This window comes from Suricata suricatta, chromosome 7, assembly GCF_006229205.1.
Source record: "Suricata suricatta isolate VVHF042 chromosome 7, meerkat_22Aug2017_6uvM2_HiC, whole genome shotgun sequence".
Lineage (NCBI taxonomy): Eukaryota > Metazoa > Chordata > Mammalia > Carnivora > Herpestidae > Suricata > Suricata suricatta.
The window spans coordinates 24,770,542-24,788,318 of record NC_043706.1 but is presented as its reverse complement, the minus strand read 5'-3'; the positions used below and the strand labels follow the sequence as shown (position 1 = coordinate 24,788,318).

Below are 17,777 nucleotides of genomic sequence, written 5' to 3'. Positions count from 1 at the left end.
TGATAACCTCTATTTTCTTTGTAAAATTAGAAGCAGCTTATCTGGTGAACTTGAGCCTGGGTAGGGTTAGGGGTTGAAGAGAATAGTCCTTAGAATAAATGAGAGAGGATGCGGTCTAGGGACTGCTGGGTAGTGTTTGAGGGGCAGCTGATGCTGAGGGCCATGACTGATTGTGACCTTCACCTGTGGGTCAGGTGGCTTTCCCAGGGGAGCTCAGGGCCCTGCTGTAGGAGCAGAGTGGAGTTCTCCACCTGTGCTGGGGGTGGGGGGGGGTGGGCAGGAGGGCATCCAGGCAATAGGCTGTTAATTAGTTGCTTCAATTTCCCCAGACAATTCTTCTGGATTCTCTAGACATAAATTCTCATTTTAAAAATTGTTTGGGGCTGAAGCATTAGAGGGTGTTAGAACTGAGATGTGGTGAGATCGTCTGTCCCATTGGTCCCATTTATTAATTTGTTATTTTATGGATCTTGCTTTGTTTCATGATGCTTTCTTTTATCTATGAAATCTTTGTCTAATTAAAGGTCACAAAAATTTTCTCCTATGTTTTCTTCTGGAAATTTTATAGTTTTAAATTTTATGTTTAGGTCTATGCACCATTCTGAGTTCATTTTTGTGCATGGTGTGAAGTATGAACTGAGGTTCATTAGTAATTAAGGAAATGCAAACTAAAACCATAATGAGATACCATTACACGCCACTTAGAACGGCTAAAATGAACAAGCTTGACTATACCAAGAAGTCGCTGTTTGATGGGGATGTGGAGGGCCTACAACTCCACACAGGATGGGAATGCACAATGGTATAATCACCACAGAAAGCGGTTGGTCAGGCTTTTAAAAGGTTACACATACAACTGCCCTGTGACATAATCATTCTACTCCTAGGTGTGTATCTATGAGAAGTGAAAGTACGTGGGTGCTTTAGTGTAATAGCCCCACATTGGAAACAGACCAAATGAGCATCAGTGTGTGAAGGAATAAACAAATAGTGGTGTGACCATATGATGGAATACTGCTCAGCAATAAAAAGAAATAAACTATTGATATACGCATCAATGGATGGATCTCAAAGTAACTCTGATGAGTGAAAAGGCAGACAAAAATAATTGTACATATGCTATGATTCCATTTATCTAAAACTCTTGAAAATTCAAACTAATCTGTAGTGACAAAATGCAGATGAATGGTCATGGGGAGCAGGAAGGATTATAGAGGGGCGAGGAAATCCCTGGGGCTGGTGGACATGTTCACTATCTAGATTGTAGCCATGGTTTTACTGGTTGTACATGTGTCAAAACTTCAATTTATACACTGTAAATAGGGGTAGTTATTGTATGTCAATTATATCTTAATAAAGTTGCTTAAAATATTAACCTGAAAGTTAACTATTATAGTGCATCATAATTGCTAATCAGCAAATAGAACAAATCTGTAGAAATACTTAACCTTTTATTATTTTTTTTAATGTTTACTTATTTTTTGAAAGAGAGAGTGCATGCAGGGGAGTGGCAGAGAGAAAGAGAGAGAGACAGAGGATCTGAGGCAGGCTCTGTGCTGATAACAGGGAGTCCAATGGAGGCTTGAACTCTGGAATCTTGAGACCATGACCTGAGAGGAAGTCGGATGCTTAACTCACTGAGCCACTCAGATGCCCTAATACTTAACCTTTTAAATTTCAATTTAGTCAACTGAGACCTATTAGAGATTTAAAAAGTAGGACTCTGACAGAATCTGACAAAATGGGTCCTGCTTGCTTTTACCTCAAACATTCTCTTATATTGAAGGCTTCCTTATTTCAACTCTGTAGTGTCCCAAAGTGACTCAAATTAATGGGTCCTTTAGCAGGGGTTATAATGGCCACCACTGATCGTGCTTCCAACATACAGCCTTCATTCACGCTTCTTTCTGCTCCTCTGAAAGTTACCTATTATTTTCATTTTGTCGACGAGGAAACTGAGTCTCAGAAAGGTTAAAAGGTGACCCCAACGACCAGGCTTGTCCATGACTACGAACCTCAGGGGGCCTGAGTCCAAGAGTGCCAGCTCAGCCTCCTGCCAATTTAGTGGACACAACTTTTAGAGGCTTTCTCTCAATATCGCTCCCTTTCTCAAAGACTAGCTGCATTCCAGGCTTCCCTGAAGGTACAGGGCTGCTAGGGGATGATGATTTTGGTAAATCAGACCTAAGACGCTGTGAGGGGAGGGGGCTGCGCTACGAGTGCTTAAGGAACTAATTTAAAAGTGATGGTCTCCGAAGGGCTTTGAGTCAGGACCTGGGAAGAAGATGCAGCTAGCTCCAGCCCTTGAATGCTACTCATCGAACACTAATTTGGGTGGAGGAGGGAGGGAACAAGCAAAAGCGGGTTCTGCCCGGCGCCCGCGGACTCCCCGAGGTCACCGCCGGACGCCGCTCTAGACGCTGCCGCAGAGGACCTCAGACTTTCAGCATTTCCGAGAGGCGGGCGGGACAGAGCAGCCAGGGCTAGCCCCCCCCGGCCCCGCCCACGTCCCGGGCTAGCCCCGCCTCCTCCCCGGCCACGCCCCCCAGGGCTCTGGGACTGAAAGCGAAAGCGCGCTCGACCTCTCGTCGCTCGCTTACTTGGGTCTGGCCCGGCAGACAACGGCAGCGGGACCGGAGTCTCGGCGTTTGCGGGCCTGGGCCCGCCGGGCGGCATGGACGGGTTGCCGGCCGCCGCGGGCGGGGACGTTTCCCTGCACAACTTCAGCGCGAGGCTGTGGGAGCAGCTGGTCCACTTCCATGTCATGCGGCTGACGGACTCGCTCTTCCTGTGGGTGGGGGCCACGCCGCACCTGCGCAACCTCGCCGTGGCCATGTGCAACCGCTACGTGAGTGCGGGTCGGGCCGGGGCTGGGGGGACGCGGGCGGGGGGAAAGAGGACGGGGGACGCCGGCCCGGCGTGGGAGGTTGGGGTGCCAGGTGTTGGGGCTATTGTGGGGGCCGGGGCTGGGAGGCAGGGTGATAGGATCCAGGCGCACGCCCAGTGCCCGCCTGGGATAGCGGGGGTTCTGGTTACCTTGTTGCGCCCTCAGGTCTCTCCTGGGCCCGGGGGGCCTCGGGGCTCTCCGGAACTCTTCCTGCCTTGTCTTAGGGAACCGGGGGTCTGGACCAGCACCATCCGAGGGGAGCCGAGTGCGGTCGGCCTCGCGTGGGCCCCCAGACGAGTCCCGCCTCTCTTCTCCTCTACCTTTAAGGCGGGCGCTCCTCGTCTGGCTCCTCGCGCCCCGCTCAGTAGTTGGAAAGTTCAGGGCTTCATCGTGGGACCTCTGCATTCTGGTCACACTCCCCCTTCCGGGGGACGGTATACACTTCTTAGTTTTCCTGCCATCTCTGTGTTGGACACACCGGATTTTCTTTAAGTTTCCAGTACAGACGTCTTTTCCCGGACTTCGGACTCCTGTGTCTCCACCTGAAAATCTGATAGGCATCTCACACTAGACGTATTTTAAGACCCACCTCTTACCTCTTCCCCTCAGACCTGCTTCTTTCACAGCCAACCCATCTGTTGTTGTGGAAACTCCTTCCGGACCTTGGGTCCTTGGTTACTGTCTCTTCCACTCTCCACATGGCGAGTGTCAGTGCATCTGTAGGCACTGCGGTCCATCAGCACAGGGAATCCAGCCACCTGGTCACCCAAGGCAGAACAAAGGAGGTAGAAGTCTATTGACTACACCGCCAGGGAGCAGCAAGGGAGAGACTGTGGTGAGGGGCTGTAGTAAGGGGGTGTGGGATCCGATGGAATTTTCCTTTCTTGGTACCTGTGCCTGGGTGTAAGTAACCCATCCATTGGTCAGCTTGGACTTATGGCTGTTTTGAGGTGGGTCACCTGACAGGCTTGTTGGTATTCAGCCAGGCGGTTGGAGGTCCCTGTGGGCCCTTCCACCTTACTCAGGTTTCCAGCGTTCAAGTTGGTTGCCTAAAAGCACCTACACACACCTCTCCCCTCCTCTCGGGCCTGCCCGGGGCCAAGCCTGCAGCATCGCCTCTCCTCTTAGCCTGATCCCTCTTTGCTGCCTGTGTTCATTTCTCAGTGCTGCTGTGACAGAGTGCCACAAGCTGGGTGGCTTAAACCAGCCGAGATCTATTCCCTCAGTTCCGGAGACCCGAAGTCTGAAATCAGCGTGTGAGCAGGGCTGGGTCCTTCTGGTGGCTTGGAAGGAGACATCTTCCCATGCCTCTCCCATCTTCTGGTGTTGGGGCAGTCCTGGCATTCCTTGGCTTGTGGCTTTATCACTCAGAAGCACTCACTCTGCCTGTGGTGCTACTGGCCATCTTTGTGTGTTTTCTTGTAAAGACGCCCATCATAATAGATTAAGGGTCCACCCTGTCCCATTATGACCTCATCTTAACTTACATCTCTGCATAGACCCTATTTCCAGTAAAGTCACATTCACAGTGCTAGGGGTTAGGGTGTGGACTTACCTTTTTGGAGGACACAGTTCAGCCCACAGCACTGCCATGTGGCCAGTTCCCTGCAGGGCAGCAGGTGGCAATCAGATATTGTCATCCCTCTGCTGCAGACCTTTCAAGAGGTAAACTCAGAGTACAGTTCAGAGACTTTACAGTAACCCTTTAGGCTCTGCTACCTGGCAGAACTCCCTGTTCCTTCCCTCCTCCCTGCTTTAGCACACGAGCATGCCTCTGTATCGCTTCCTCTGCAGTGTATTGTCAGTATCCATGGTGGTGGTGAGGCTTGTCTGTTTTATGAGTAGTTTGGCAAGCTGCTCATTAAATCATTGCTGAGTGAAAGAATGAGGCCCCTCCTCGGGGAGCTCTGGGTTTGCCAGGGAGGACTGCCCGTAACCTGAAGCCTGGCAGGCTGTAAGGCTTGTAATCTGTAAGGGGCCCTTGGGGTGGTGGGACATCAGAGGAGAGAGCCATCAGGCCGGACCTGGGCAAGGCTTCGGGGAAGGAGACGGCTTCTGAATGGGACTTCTGGATGTCTTCACATCCCTTCCTGCTGTTCTTTTCCTGGGTGGGGTTTCTTTTATTCTTTTCTGGTGGGCACCCATAGCTGGGCCTTTGGGCAGGTGGCAGTTCTATGTCTTCTTTCATTGGAGGGGAGAGGTGAGAGGGTCTGCAGGGGCACGGGGTGTGTTTGGAGCTTGTGGTGCCCTGACCTTCCTTCTTTCCTAGCCCTAAGGCAATGGTCATAGACTGGGTTAGGCTGTGGGTCATCTGGGGCCCAGGACTGCTCATTGGTAAGACTGGGCATTTGTTCCTTGAATTGATTTCAGGCTTCCTCCTATGGGCTGCTTTGGTGTATTTTGGCAGTCTGACCATTTGGTAGTCATAGTTCCTAGAAGGATATAGTTTCTCAAATGGAAACTCACATTCCACCAAGAGCAGGTGGGAAAAGAAAAAGGGGCCAGTGTCAGTTACCGGACCTGTCAGAAGTTCCTTCCCACTCTTGGCCACCGTGTGTACCTGTACATCGTCCTCCAGGAACAGAGCACCCAGCCAACTGGAGAGAAATGTAGACCATAGCTCAAGGCAGGAAACACAAGATTCATGTGGAATAGGGCTTGGCAAACCGTGGCCCAGAGCCTGGCCTGCCGCCCATCTACTTTTGTAACATAGTTTTATTGGAACATAGTTCTGCCCATACAGTCAGTAATGTCTCTTGAAGCTTTTGTATTTTGATGGCAGAGTCGAACAGTTACAACTGGGCCTTGTCCATAAAAAGCTAAATGACTTACCCTCTGGCCCTTCCAGGAAAAGGTTGTTGGTCCAGGCATGGAGGGTGGCACCAAAGGGTCCTGACATCTCCGCCCTCCTCTCTTTCCCCTCCCTCGCCACACACGAGACAAGACCATATAGAACAGAATCACACCCCCTGATGTTCCTCTGGCTGGCCACGTGTGGTCTGTTTGTGGCACCAAAGGAGGCTTAGGAACAAGGTGATGCAGATACCCACAACGTGATGGAGGCTGGTCTGCGACCAGGAGGAGGGGACATGGGGCCCTGTGTGCTCAGATGATTTAGCACGTGTTGGCCCACTTGATGCTGCATCCACAGTCAAACTGTCTAGGCCTGTGTGTGCCTGGGAGACCAACCGGGTGCAGTATGATTTTGGAAATAATGAAGTACTAAGTAACAATATGGGGTTTTTAGTTTTGCTTTTGGTGGGAAATGACCGCCTTGTTAAGGTAGATATTCTAGAAAATTTAAATACTATTAGCATAGAGCTGAATGTTGAACTTGAAATTTGTAAATAGCATATTCATGAAGATTATGTTTTTGTTATCTTTTCAACAAAAAAGCTTGCAGTAAATGCTTTCGTTCTTATCCTGTGTTTTTTGATCATCTTATAGACCCGAATAAGTTCTTTCTTCTTTCGAAGTGACTTTCAACCCCTAGGAGACAAGGAGCAGTCTCTGATCCATGATGTTTGTTCAGTTCACCTGCCTCTACCTGGACAGTGTGGGGGGAGGGCCACCTACCCCAGAGCTTCTGGTGGCATAAGCTTATTCTCCTAAAAATCTTGCCTCTGTATTTAGGCTGTTTCTTTTAGAAGTCTAAATTTTGATAAAAGTAAGTTTTACCATATTACAAGTTAGTGGGTTTTTTTTTTTTCTTCTTCTTCTTCTAAGCTAGGTAGGAATTTTAATGGTAAGGGGAGTTACTTCTAAAGTAAGTGGATGGGGCTCCTGGGTGGCTCAGTTGGGACTCTTGATTTCAGCTCAGGTCATGATCTCATGGTTCATGAGTTCGAGCCCCACATTGAGGTTTGGACTGACAGTGCTGAGCCTGCTTGGGAGCCTCTCTCTCTGTCTCTGTCTGTCTCTGTCTCAAATAAACATTAAAAAAAAATCCAAAGTAATTGGAAGTGAGATTTCTTTATATTTCAGAAGGGCCACATTTATTTATCTTTAGTTTTATTGCTTCTTATCTGAAATGAGGATTGGCCAAACATAATCTGAATTTCCTTTTTTTTGTTATTTGGACACTGATGGCTGGTGTCCTTTTGCACAGTCGTAGGGCCCTTGTTGACCTTGAAGAGCGTAGACCCCATCAGGGGCATGGAGCTGTCTGCTCCCAGATGAGGAGATGGGCATCTTCCTTCTCCGTTGACGTCTGACTTGTGGGTGAGAGGGACCTGGGGGGCACTGGCACCCAGACTCTGATGAGCTTTCCTCTCGCTCTGCCCTTACTGATCTTGTTTGCTTCCCTCTTGGTGGTGATGTTGCTCTTCAGCGTGCTTTGGAGTTTCCAACCGTAAAACAAGCCTTTTATGTAAAGTAAGTCTTATAACTTACTAACATCACTGTGACGCCAGCTTCTGTCCCAGCTGTGTGACCTCACATACGGGGTCAGCCAACCTGGCTGTTGACTCAGATGCCAGGCCTTCTCCTCTTGGTGAATGTGTCTGACCTACCACTGCCAGTAAGGTTCAGAAGCCACAGAAGTGTGGCTGATGGAGACACAGCACCATTTTCTTCGTTTCCTTTTAGGATTCCATCCCCGTGTCTACCTCCCTCCTTGGAGATACTTCTGACACGACCTCCTCTGGCCTTGCCCAGCGCTTAGGTACGTGCCCACGGCTGGGGCTGTAGGAGCGGCCGGGTGGGGGGCTCGTGTGCATGGGACCGTGAGGCCGGTCACTTTAGGAGGAGAGAACCTTATACTGAGAGGGAAGTGCAGACCTCTGTATGCTTGGTCTTCTTTAAGGAAGGCGTCTGTGCCCCTGTCCATGACCACCGTCTCAGGACCAGTGTGTTCTTAAGGGACTCGCATGTCATTCAGGCCGATGAATGACCTCCTTATGGGAGGAAAGTGTGAGTGGTGCCCACAGTGCCCATCAGACAGCGGCTCCGGGTGGCCCCCGTGGGGCTGCCTGCCAGCCCTGTGCAGGAGGATCGCCCTTCCCTCTTCAGCTGGTGTCGGTCAGAGCTCACAAGAGGGGAGACTGGCCTGACCCGAGTGTGGCAGGGAGGGTGGCGAGCAAGAACGTGAAGTTGAAAGCGCCACCTTCTCCTGGGCCCCAAACACATACTTTCTGGAAATACCCAGGTAGTTGGGGTAAGGACGGTGTGCATTCTGCCCTCCGCCAGTGCACACTCGCCAGGTCTCCAGGGCGCCCGGAGACCCGGGACAGCTGGGCAGCCTCTGTCTCCTCTTCGGGCACTGTGTTCACTAGTGCTCCCTGTCAGTTCGATTCCAGAGCCCTTTATGGGGCCCCACGTCCTGGTGCTGGGTGTCCGGTGGCTGAGGCCTGGCTCCTGACTGTGAGAGCCTATGGCTTAGTGGCACTGACATTTCTAGGGAGTCTATATGCCCGTCACTCCAGGAAGCCTCCACGTGAACAGCACAGCCACACCGCGGGGACGCGGGTAGGGGGCAGGCTGAGAACAGGTCATTCTGGGTTCGCCACTGAGTTCCTGGCGTGAGGAGGTCCGAGACCACGAGGGCAGTGGTGGCGTTTTAGGAACATCCACTGTACTTTTTCTTTAGCCCGAAGTTAGAGGAACCTGGCTAGTAACTAGTGTGTGCTAGTAACCAAACGAGTAAGGTGTTTTGGTAACTTCTTATTAGGAAGTAATTGTACATTTGCAGAAAATTTGCCACAAGGATATAGGGAATTCCTGCTTAGTTCACCTGGATTCCTGGTTGTTATCATTCCCTGTGTTGATATTATTGTTTTCCAAACCCCGTGAAAGTAAGGTGAAGACAAGACGCCCTCTGCTTCACCGTGTGTTTACCGGAGTTGAAGGGCTGATGCACCTACTAGCAAATGGACCACTGCACCTGCTGCCTGGTCAGATGAAGATGTGCGGGTGTTCACGTTCATCGAGCCAGAAAGCGGGGGATTGCCCCCGTGCGGGTGACGGGTTCTGGGAGCAGGCGGCGGGGGCTTGGTGGCTGTGCCCTGAGTAAATGGTTTATGCCAAGAAAGTAAGATGGGCCCCAGGGCACACCCTGGAGGTGAAAGCCTAGGAGTGGTTTGTGTGCGACAAAGTAGTTTTCTCTTTTTTGGTATTTTTTTTAGTTTTGTGATATTTTTTTAGATATTTTTTTTCATTAATATTTTTCTTATATGTTTTTCATCAATGTATAATAATTTATATAAATTGTGACAGAACATAGACAAAAAATAAGTCTTCACCAACTTATTAAACTCAGATATTAATGTAGGTCCTTCCCCCGCCCCCCGCTCCTGCCTTGTGTCAGCAAAACCTGGTAGTCGTGAGCCATTACCCAGCAAGGACAGGCGCACAGGAGCAGCTGGCACACTGTGGCTGGGTCTGGGGCACCGGGGATGCGGTGACGAAGTGCGGCCCTGCCCTTCCCTCTGCAGGCCGCCTCGAGCTGAGGTCTGGACCCTGCAGTTGAAGATACGTTCCTTGTGAGGAGGGGTAATGAGAAGAGTGAAGCGTCCTGAAGCAGTATTTTAAAAAAAATTTTTTTAAATGTTTGATTATTTTTGAGAGAGAAAGAGAGACAGCAGGAGTGGTGGACATGCAGAGAGAAAGGGAGACAGAATCCAAAGCAGGCTCCAGGCTCTGATCTGTCAGCACAGAGTCCGACATGGGGCTTGACTCGCAAACTGTGAGATCATGACCTGAGCCGAAGTTGGATCCTTAACTGACTGGGCCACCCAGGCGCCCCCTGAAACGGTATCTTATATGGAGGATGAAAGGAAGTAGAGAAAGAGAAGATCTAGTGGGCTCCGAGTAGCCCCAGAGGCGTTGGAGGGCTTCGGTGTGCACGGGGACGCCCTTATTCTGTGTAGCCCAGAGGGCACAGCTGCGTCTGCTGGGTGGACAGTGCAGGCAGACACAGTTTTGCTCCCTTTAAGAGGCTGTCTGAGCAAGTAGAGTGATTGCAACCCCCCCCCCCCCCCCCCGGCCCTGCCTTGGGGACAAGGAATTTCCTGCCACTGAACAAGAGTAGGCTGAGCGCCGAGCGGGATGTGACTTGACAGGTGCCAGCCTCACCTCTCCCCACCTCACCGTGTTTTCGAATGACATGGCTGGCATGGCCATCTGATGTCTGTGGGTGGGGGTCTCTGTGGGGAGTTGGAGATTGCACTTGCCCTATGTGTGGGGTGAGGCCAGGTCCAGTGAGGAGGCCTGCGCCCTCGTGTGGTCGGTGTTTAACTGGTTTTGGCTTCCTGCCCGACTTGTCTTCAGGATCGGTCTTTCCGATTCTGGGCATGTGACTGTGCTTGTTTTTTGTAGTTGGAGTACACCCTATCATTGTTTCTGTGGAAAGGGGCCAAAACATCTCTTCAACTTAAAATTGAAAGCCTACATTTGTGTGTAAATGCACACAATACATGCATGTCTATTATCTAAATATAAATGTATAGAAATGTAGCCCCAGGATTATGTCTGGGAAAGGACTGGAATCAGTAGAGAGGGTGGTCCTAAAGGAGAAATTACGTTTTTTAAGTACTTTGGTATTATCTCTATTTTTAAAAAGCAAAAAAAAAAAAAAAACCCACAAAAATCAAACCAACTCTATGAGGCAGAACAGTGGATTACCGCTTGGATCCCCTGGAGGGCTTGTCAAGTAGATTTCTGCCCCCCACCTCCCCCTTCGGGGCGGGGCCTGAGGATCTGCATCTCTAACAGGCTCCCAGGTGCTGCCGCCAGGTGGCGCCGCGCTTGGAGAACCACTGTGGAGAGAGGGGTCTGAGTACTGGAGTCTGCACTAGGCCGCTGCTGGGCGGAGCATCACCGAGTAGAACCACCTTCTCTCCCTACCGCCCCGCCCTCTCCTCCCAGGTGTCTCTCCGCGGTCAGGTGGGCGTGAGGCGCACACGACCTCCAGGCATGTCAGTCACTGCCACGCCAATATGTTTTCTCTTTCCAGCCAGGAAGACCAACAAACAGGTGTTTGTCAGCTATAACCTTCAAAACACGGACGGTAACTTCGCATTACTTGTAGAAAACAGGATCAAGGAAGAAATGGAGGCTTTTCCGGAAAAGTTCTAGGCAGATTGGCAGGAGGGAGGGTTTGTAACTTATGTACAATGTACATTTAAATAAATGGGTTGACTTTCACTGTTCGTCATTAGGCTCATGTGTCGACATTTTGTTTTTAAAGGGTTAATCTTCCTAACTTTCCTTCTTCCCCTCATCAGCGGTGTGGGCCAAAGGTGACAATTGATCAGCCTGGGGGAGGAGAAAAGCAAACTGGGCAGGCAGGTTCCCCTTGTGTGCCCTCAGTACTAGGGAGCTGAGGGATGGGGTTTTGTAGGGCCTGACAGTCTCGGCAAGAGGTAGATTAGCCTTGACCCTGCTGTGTACGTTCCCAGTTAGAATTAAGGCGACAAGTCCTTACGCTTTAGGTTATGTTCCTCCTGTCCCGTTCTGGCTGAGTTCATTCCCAGCATGGCTCCTCCTGCCGTGTTCTCCGCTGGGCCTGGGTTCGAGCCCCGCTCCACACTGCTCACTGGATTTATGGGTGCAGTGAAGTTCTAACTTCTCTGGGCCCTGTTTCCTCACCTGTAGATTAAGAACAGTCTCTGCCCTGACTGGCTTCTTGTTAGGACTGGACACACATACGTGCTTTGCAGACTGTGTTAAGTGCCCTGGCAATTCAGACGTCCGTCCTCGTGTATATCCGCTTCATTTTTATGGATCCAAATGCTTTAGCTCCTCCTTGCTCCTGCTGTCACTGCCTTTCTCTTCTCCCAAGTGCTGAGTACCTGCTTTGGCCACCTTCGTAGCCCTTTCCTGCCTGCCACATGTAGTGGATTCCAGTCTTTCTAGTTTCACATATTTTCTTTCACACTCTTTTCCAAAAGCCAGTATTTCATGGGTCAGTGGCTCCTAACACCAGCTTCACATTTGAATCCCTCGGGGTGGCCTTCACAGATGGCTGGGGCCTGGCCCTTCCCCAGAGGTTCAGATGGCCTGGGGCCCAGGTTTTGGTGGAGTTGAAAAGCTCCCCACAATGCTGCTCAGCAGAGGGAGGGTTGAGGACCCCTGGCAAAGAATTTTCTAGTCTTCAGGGCCCATCTGGACCCCTTTTGTTGCTAGAGGCAGATAGCTGAGGGCCCTGTAACATGTTTCATGCAGTGGCAAGACTACTGAGCTAGAGGTAGGCAACCAGGGGCCAGGACATAAAGGCACTGGAGAGGAGCCGATCCGGGGTTTAAGACACTTGTCTCCTTTGCAGACTTCCTGTGCTAACGTCCAAGGCCTCGGCCGCACAATCGCAGGTGGAAGCACGGCGGGCCCCTCTCAAGAGTAAGTAACACAAAGTCAGGGATATGGAGAGAAGAGTTTGGTATAAATACTTTATTAAAGAAATAGTGTTTTCTTGTTAAAAAATACTACATTAAAGAAGAGAGGTTTGGGTTATCAGTCTTTCCTCCCAGAATCACAGTGTAAGAGAGTCATTTCGTGACCTGCCTAGGAACCGTCAGGCCACGGAAAGCAGGATGTCAACACACAAGAGAAGAACTCTTCCATTTCCTGATGGTCCCCGTTTCTCAGGTGGTCTGAGAATATCCCTCAGTGAAGAGTTTGTTTAGTCCAATCTATGCCTCTGCCTGCCTTTAAGACTAGGACCCTGCGAGCGAGGTAAGAGGCCACCCACTGTCCCCTCAGAGTGAGAGCAAAGACTCGGTTTACAAAGGCGCTGAAGTAGGGACAGTGAGAACTGCATAAACAGGTAGAGTTTTTATTACTTTGTAGTCAATGGTCGTGAAATGCCCTTCATTGGATACCATCAGATGAGGTAGGGAAGACATTCCAGTGGAAATTTGTTAATGGGGCAACATTTTTATTTCTGTACATTTACATACAAATTTTCCCCAAAGGTACAACAGATGTGACATCATGCAGACGTTTAGCTTTGAACGACAGTTCAGAACCCGGTTTAGGCTTGTGCTGTGAACGAGCACCTCCAGAGTAGTCCCGGTCGACATGTAACGCGGTTCTTACAGAGAAACCTCAAACGTTGGGGTTGCAGGAAGGACAGAGGGAGGGAAGGACTCCCCACTAGACACAACCCACTGTACTGCTTTTCCAAAACACACAATACATTAAAGTGAGGTGTCCTTTACAAGAGTTCAAGTGTGGGCTTCCCAGCATGTGCGTGCGCTTGCGCGCCACCTAGGGGCTGGGCGATGCGATGGTCACACGGTTCATTTAATGGCACTTCAGTCGTTTCTTGTTTGGCTCTAGGAAGTGATAATGTTTGAGTGCAATTACTTCCTTGACGAGGTTTATTTTTGCTCTTTCTGTTCTGTGGCCAAACCAACTTCCCAGCCCCTTTCCCCTCGTTGAAAGTGATTATACTCTTTTAGAAAACAAAGCATTCCTATTTGTCTTGGGTGCTAATGTTTAGTGTATGTGGTGTTCTTGTTGACTTCTGGAAAAGAACGAAATGAAGTATCCAGCCCTGTCTCAAGTGTTCACATTTGTGCATAACTATTATTGGAAGGGGATCACAGCTCCCTGATAGCGGGGTGCACGAGTGGGTGGCAGAGGAGGAGGAGAGCTGGAGCACGTACCTTGGGATGTCTCCCCTTGGGATGTCTCCCCGGGAGGGAGGTGGTGGGAAGGGTGGACTTGAATAGCAGGTGCCTGAGAAGTGTTTCCTCACTAACCATGAAGGAAACAGGACCGAGGAGTCCAAGCACTACTGACAGGTCCCAGGGAGCTGGTGGCCTCAGCCCCCACCCTCGCAGAGATGGATCTGGCCCTGGTGGGCCCCTGCTGCCTTGCTCACTTGGTACGGGACTTCCCAAAGCTCAGCCCACACGGAAGCTTTTCAGCTTTGCCTCCCTTTCATAAAGTCATTCCTCAAGGGCTTCAACTGTCCCTAAGCTGAACCAGCAACAGGATAAGAGCTCAGCCCAACCCTGAGGCTGCTGGAAGAGCCGTGGGACCTCTTTGCTGAGCCCTCATTCATTGTCGGCAAGTCAGCCTCATTCTCGTCTGCTAGACTTTGGTCCCAAGAGCCCAGTCCTCACGTTAGCTTCTCCTAGTGGTTGATGCATTAGTCCCGATCGCTGAAGTGACAGTGCTGACTGCTGTCTCTGTTGGACTAGTTTTTATAGTTGTCATGTCAGATGGAGATCAGAGACCAAGGAACAGGACTTCGCTATGCTGTGCGTCGCCTCTGCCTTCCCAGGTAGAGATTACTGGCAGCACTAGAGAGCTTCAGTACGTTTCTTACAGAAGGTCTATGGACCAGCGAGAGAACACGCTCCAGTCCTGCAGGACAGCACGGGGGCTGTCCCAGCGCTGCTGGGGTAAGGGATGCAGACATGTACCCAGCCAGGTGCGGCCCCAGGGACCTGGCTGGCTCCTTCCCGCCTCCCCAACTGCCTGGTGGCCTGACTGCCGCACAGGCCGTGTCCTGGACTTAATGGGTCTTGCTGCCAGCTGGCTTTTGTAGCAAGTACTCTAAAAAAGGCAAAAGGTATTTCACAAGTTTGGCACATGAAGGCTGCACAGATGTAAAGAAAGTTCTTTTTAAATTAAGGTGAATGCAGACTAACATTGAAACACGGAACAAAAGTGACTTAACAGACATGAAGGAAGGCCTGGGTGAGCTGGGCTTGGAGCAGGTGGAGCAGGGGGAGGCTGCCAGGTGGCCTCCCTTCCTATGCAGCTTTCCTTCCCAGGTGGCCTCCACCCCAGGTGGCCTCCTTCCCAGGTGGCCTCCATCCCAGGTGGCTTCATCCCTGGTGGCCTCCACCCCAGGTGGCCTCCCTTCCCAGGCGGCCTCCACCCCAGGTGGCCTCCTTCCCAGGTGGCCTCCACCCCAGGTGGCCTCCATCCCAGGTGGCCTCCTTCCCAGGTGGCCTCCATCCCTGGTGGCCTCCACCCCAGGTGGCCTCCATCCCTGGTGGCCTCCACCCCAGGTGGCCTCCCTTCCCAGGCGGCCTCCTTCGCAGGCAGGCTGCACACCCCAGGCACTGGCGATGAGACAGACACCGTGCGGTTTACTCCCTGGAGTCATGCGTGCCTGCGAGTGTGCTCACCTCCTCACAAGGTTTTTATCGCATCAGAGGGCTCCTACTGGGGTCTAGCAGTTTTGGAAGAGAGGGGTGGGTGCACTGAGAACAGGCCACGTGGAAAGCCTGAAGGGGAGAAGGGGAAGTTCTATCAACCTCTTTTCTGGCCCTTTTGAGTTCTAGCAGCTGTCAGCTGGAAGTCACCTCACTGCCTCACAGACTCGAGGCCACAAGATCCCTGGAAGAACACAGCTCACAGCAAAGACACGTCACAGAGTGTAGAGGTGGACAATTCTAGAAAGAACCCAGGCTGTCCAAAAAATCGGGTGCCTGTGTTGCTACAAGGCAGTGCCTGCCTGTGCCAATGTTGTTTCTTCGTGGCCCCTGGGTGTCCTTGAGGAGGCCCTGCAAGGTTCCCTGGCAGCGGCCCTCTGGCAGGCAGAGAAAGCCTGGCGTGGAAAGGTAGGAGAAGCCTTCCCTGTCTGGGACCGTCCGAGGAACACCACAAGAACCCTTGGCTGTCGGGGATGGGTGTTGAACTTTGGTGAGTTATTGCTTTCTCTCCACTGGTCTTGATGCTTTAAGAGGCTGGAGGTCAGGTGGACCCACCTGTGAGCTTCCCACTCCCCGCCCTAAGCCCCCCTGTGTGCTGACGGAAGTGACAGGAAGCAGGAAGCAGGCAGAGGCAGGCTGGAGGGGGCGTGCGGTCTCAGCGTGAGGTGGGAGAGAGCTGTCCGTCCTCCGGGCTGGTGATCTCTACGCGGCGGCGTGTGCTCGAGATGCGGGGGAGGCCGTGTCCGGGAGCGCACCCTCGCTCCTGTGGTTTGCCTCAGTCGTCTGTCTCAGTTACGGTCCTGTTGGTTTTCAGTTCAGAGAGTAGCCATGTTTTCAAGTTGTGCTGTCCAAGATGCTGAGTGTGGACGGGGGCACTTTCCTGCTGGAGCCAAACCCGGGAAGGATTATCGATCATGTTAAGGTCTCCTCACCGCTCGCTGCTCGCCGTGAGCTCGGCCGGCAAGCCTGCGTCGGCGAACTGTGGCCGTGGTGCCACTCGCTGTCTAGGATTTCTGGTGAAACGTCTACACTCTTCCCCAGAGAGTTTCCAGCGTCAAGTACGAAAGGATGATCCTGAAGGAAAGACTTAGCTGGTTTTAATGAAATCTGGGAGCTGCTTTCCCCCGACATACGGAACAGAAGCTATTACCTTACAGACACACACACAAACCCTTTAAAAACCATACATAGACTCTCTAGCAAAAACCTAATCATTTACATTTCACTGTCTCCAGTGCGGTCACGGAGGTACTCCACGACCGGTCAGTCTGCACGCAGGCGGGCGGCCTTGTGGGGCGCGGGCCCGGGTACCGACCCCGTTTCCTCCGCGGGGTGCTGGGCGAGAGTGGGGGTCACCTCCAGGACCGCTGCGCTGGCTGCCTACAGCGTCCTCCTCGGTGGCCGTGTCCCTCTTCCGAAGGAGGTGGTTCCGTTTCGAGATCAGAGGAAAGGGAATAAAGTGCTTCTTGTAAAAATGACCAAAATAAATACAAACATTTCATGGCAGAAAAGAAAGTCAAAGGGTTATTTCCAAAGAGTCTGCTTCCTCCAACACGGTCCTTAGAGTCTTGGAAAGACAGAGTTTCCCCACACCAGTTGACAGTCTTACCACCTGTGGCGTCAGCAGCAGAATTAGGTTTCCCCGCCCCCAGCCACGTGTTCGGTCCCTGGTTGTAGACCTGTGCCCAAACAGCCCCCAAACCCTTGGAGCCCACAGTGCCCCCTTCAGGGAAGGCCGCGCCCAGAGCTACATGGACTTCATGCCGTTGGCCGTGGCGTTCTCGGGCAGCCCGTCCCCCGCGGTGGCCGCGTCGTGGAGGCCGGAGTAGTCCTTGAGCTCGGCGTTGGTGAGCAGGAGGGGCTGCTCCCCCTTCCTGTGCGGCAGGAGCGGCTGCCGCGTGTAGTGTTCCCCGTTGGAGATGTTCTCGGGCAGGTTCTGGTTCCTGCTCTCGGGCAGCAGGAGGATGCAGATGATGCAGATGAGTGTGCAGCAGGCAAAAATGATGTGGTGCAAGAAGTAGCCTTTCTGGTTGTGCAGATCGATGATGGGCGCCGTCAGCATGCCGAAGCCGGCGCTGGCCAGCACCAGGCCCAGCCCGCCGCACCTACAGGAGGGCACACACAGTCAGCGTCCGTGCTCAGACCCCGCCTCGAAGGCCGTGGCGACTCCCAGAGGCGGGGTGGGGGCGAGGCGGACAGGATCACGGGGCAGGTTCACGGCACCCTCGTCCCAGTGTACCCCACATGCTGGATATCCCAAACCACCTTCACCTTGGCCGGCTTTGTACCACCTCTAGAGAGTATTTTTTCTCACCAGCTTAACTTTTTTTACTTTATTTTGAAAGGCAACTTCCCAACACTATTGTAAATGGAAAACCAGTACCATCTGCTGTAAATAATAGGCAATGAAAAACAAAGCATTATTAAATTATACTCTTTTCCAAGGTTTGCTCTTATTTAGAAACCGGGGGGTAGGGGTGGATTAGCAGAGGTTAAAGAGTGTTACAGACATACCAGCAGTAGCAGCTTTTCTCTGGCCATAACTATGGAGACATTGATTTTTCTCACTGTGAGTTATTTATTGTGCACCACGTATTTCCTAAAACCATCCTGCATACCGCCAGTCCCAGCTCGGGGAGCTATTGTACCAGGAGCCTCACATTGTGAGAGAAATTCACAGCAGCACTGAGCTCAGAAAGTACTAAATGCAAGCCTAGAGTGAGTGCCATTTATCTCCGTTCCCATTTGAGGGAACCTACCAAAAGTCCTAGGAGATTAGT

The 17,777-nt window shown here is 51.7% G+C and overlaps 2 protein-coding genes across 2 annotated transcripts in view; one reads left to right on the top strand and one right to left on the bottom strand.

Moving 5' to 3' along the window:
* Positions 1-2,582: 2,582 nt before the first annotated feature.
* Positions 2,583-11,039, top strand: PSMG4 (proteasome assembly chaperone 4). Its single transcript, XM_029945247.1, has 3 exons — positions 2,583-2,848; positions 7,475-7,550; positions 10,839-11,039. Exons 1-3 carry the CDS (start codon positions 2,675-2,677, stop codon positions 10,958-10,960), a joined length of 372 nt encoding a protein of 123 aa, XP_029801107.1. The 5' UTR covers positions 2,583-2,674; the 3' UTR covers positions 10,961-11,039.
* A 1,601-nt stretch (positions 11,040-12,640) lies between these two features.
* Positions 12,641-17,777, bottom strand: part of SLC22A23 (solute carrier family 22 member 23) — a gene marked incomplete at its 5' end in the record, with an annotated part of 176,684 nt that continues 171,547 nt past the window's right edge. Inside the window, one exon of the mRNA XM_029943146.1 lies at positions 12,641-17,102. Within this exon, the coding sequence (XP_029799006.1) occupies positions 16,745-17,102 (358 nt within the window). The remainder of the gene's footprint in view (positions 17,103-17,777) is intronic.

Coding starts and splice junctions, on each gene's coding strand:
- PSMG4 (XM_029945247.1), top strand. CDS start 2,675: ATGGACGGGTTGCCGGCCGCCGCGGGCGGGGACGTTTCCCTGCACAAC. Junction 2,849..7,474: donor TGGCCATGTGCAACCGCTAC/GTGAGTGCGGGT, acceptor GTTTCCTTTTAG/GATTCCATCCCCGTGTCTAC. Junction 7,551..10,838: donor TGGCCTTGCCCAGCGCTTAG/GTACGTGCCCAC, acceptor TTCTCTTTCCAG/CCAGGAAGACCAACAAACAG.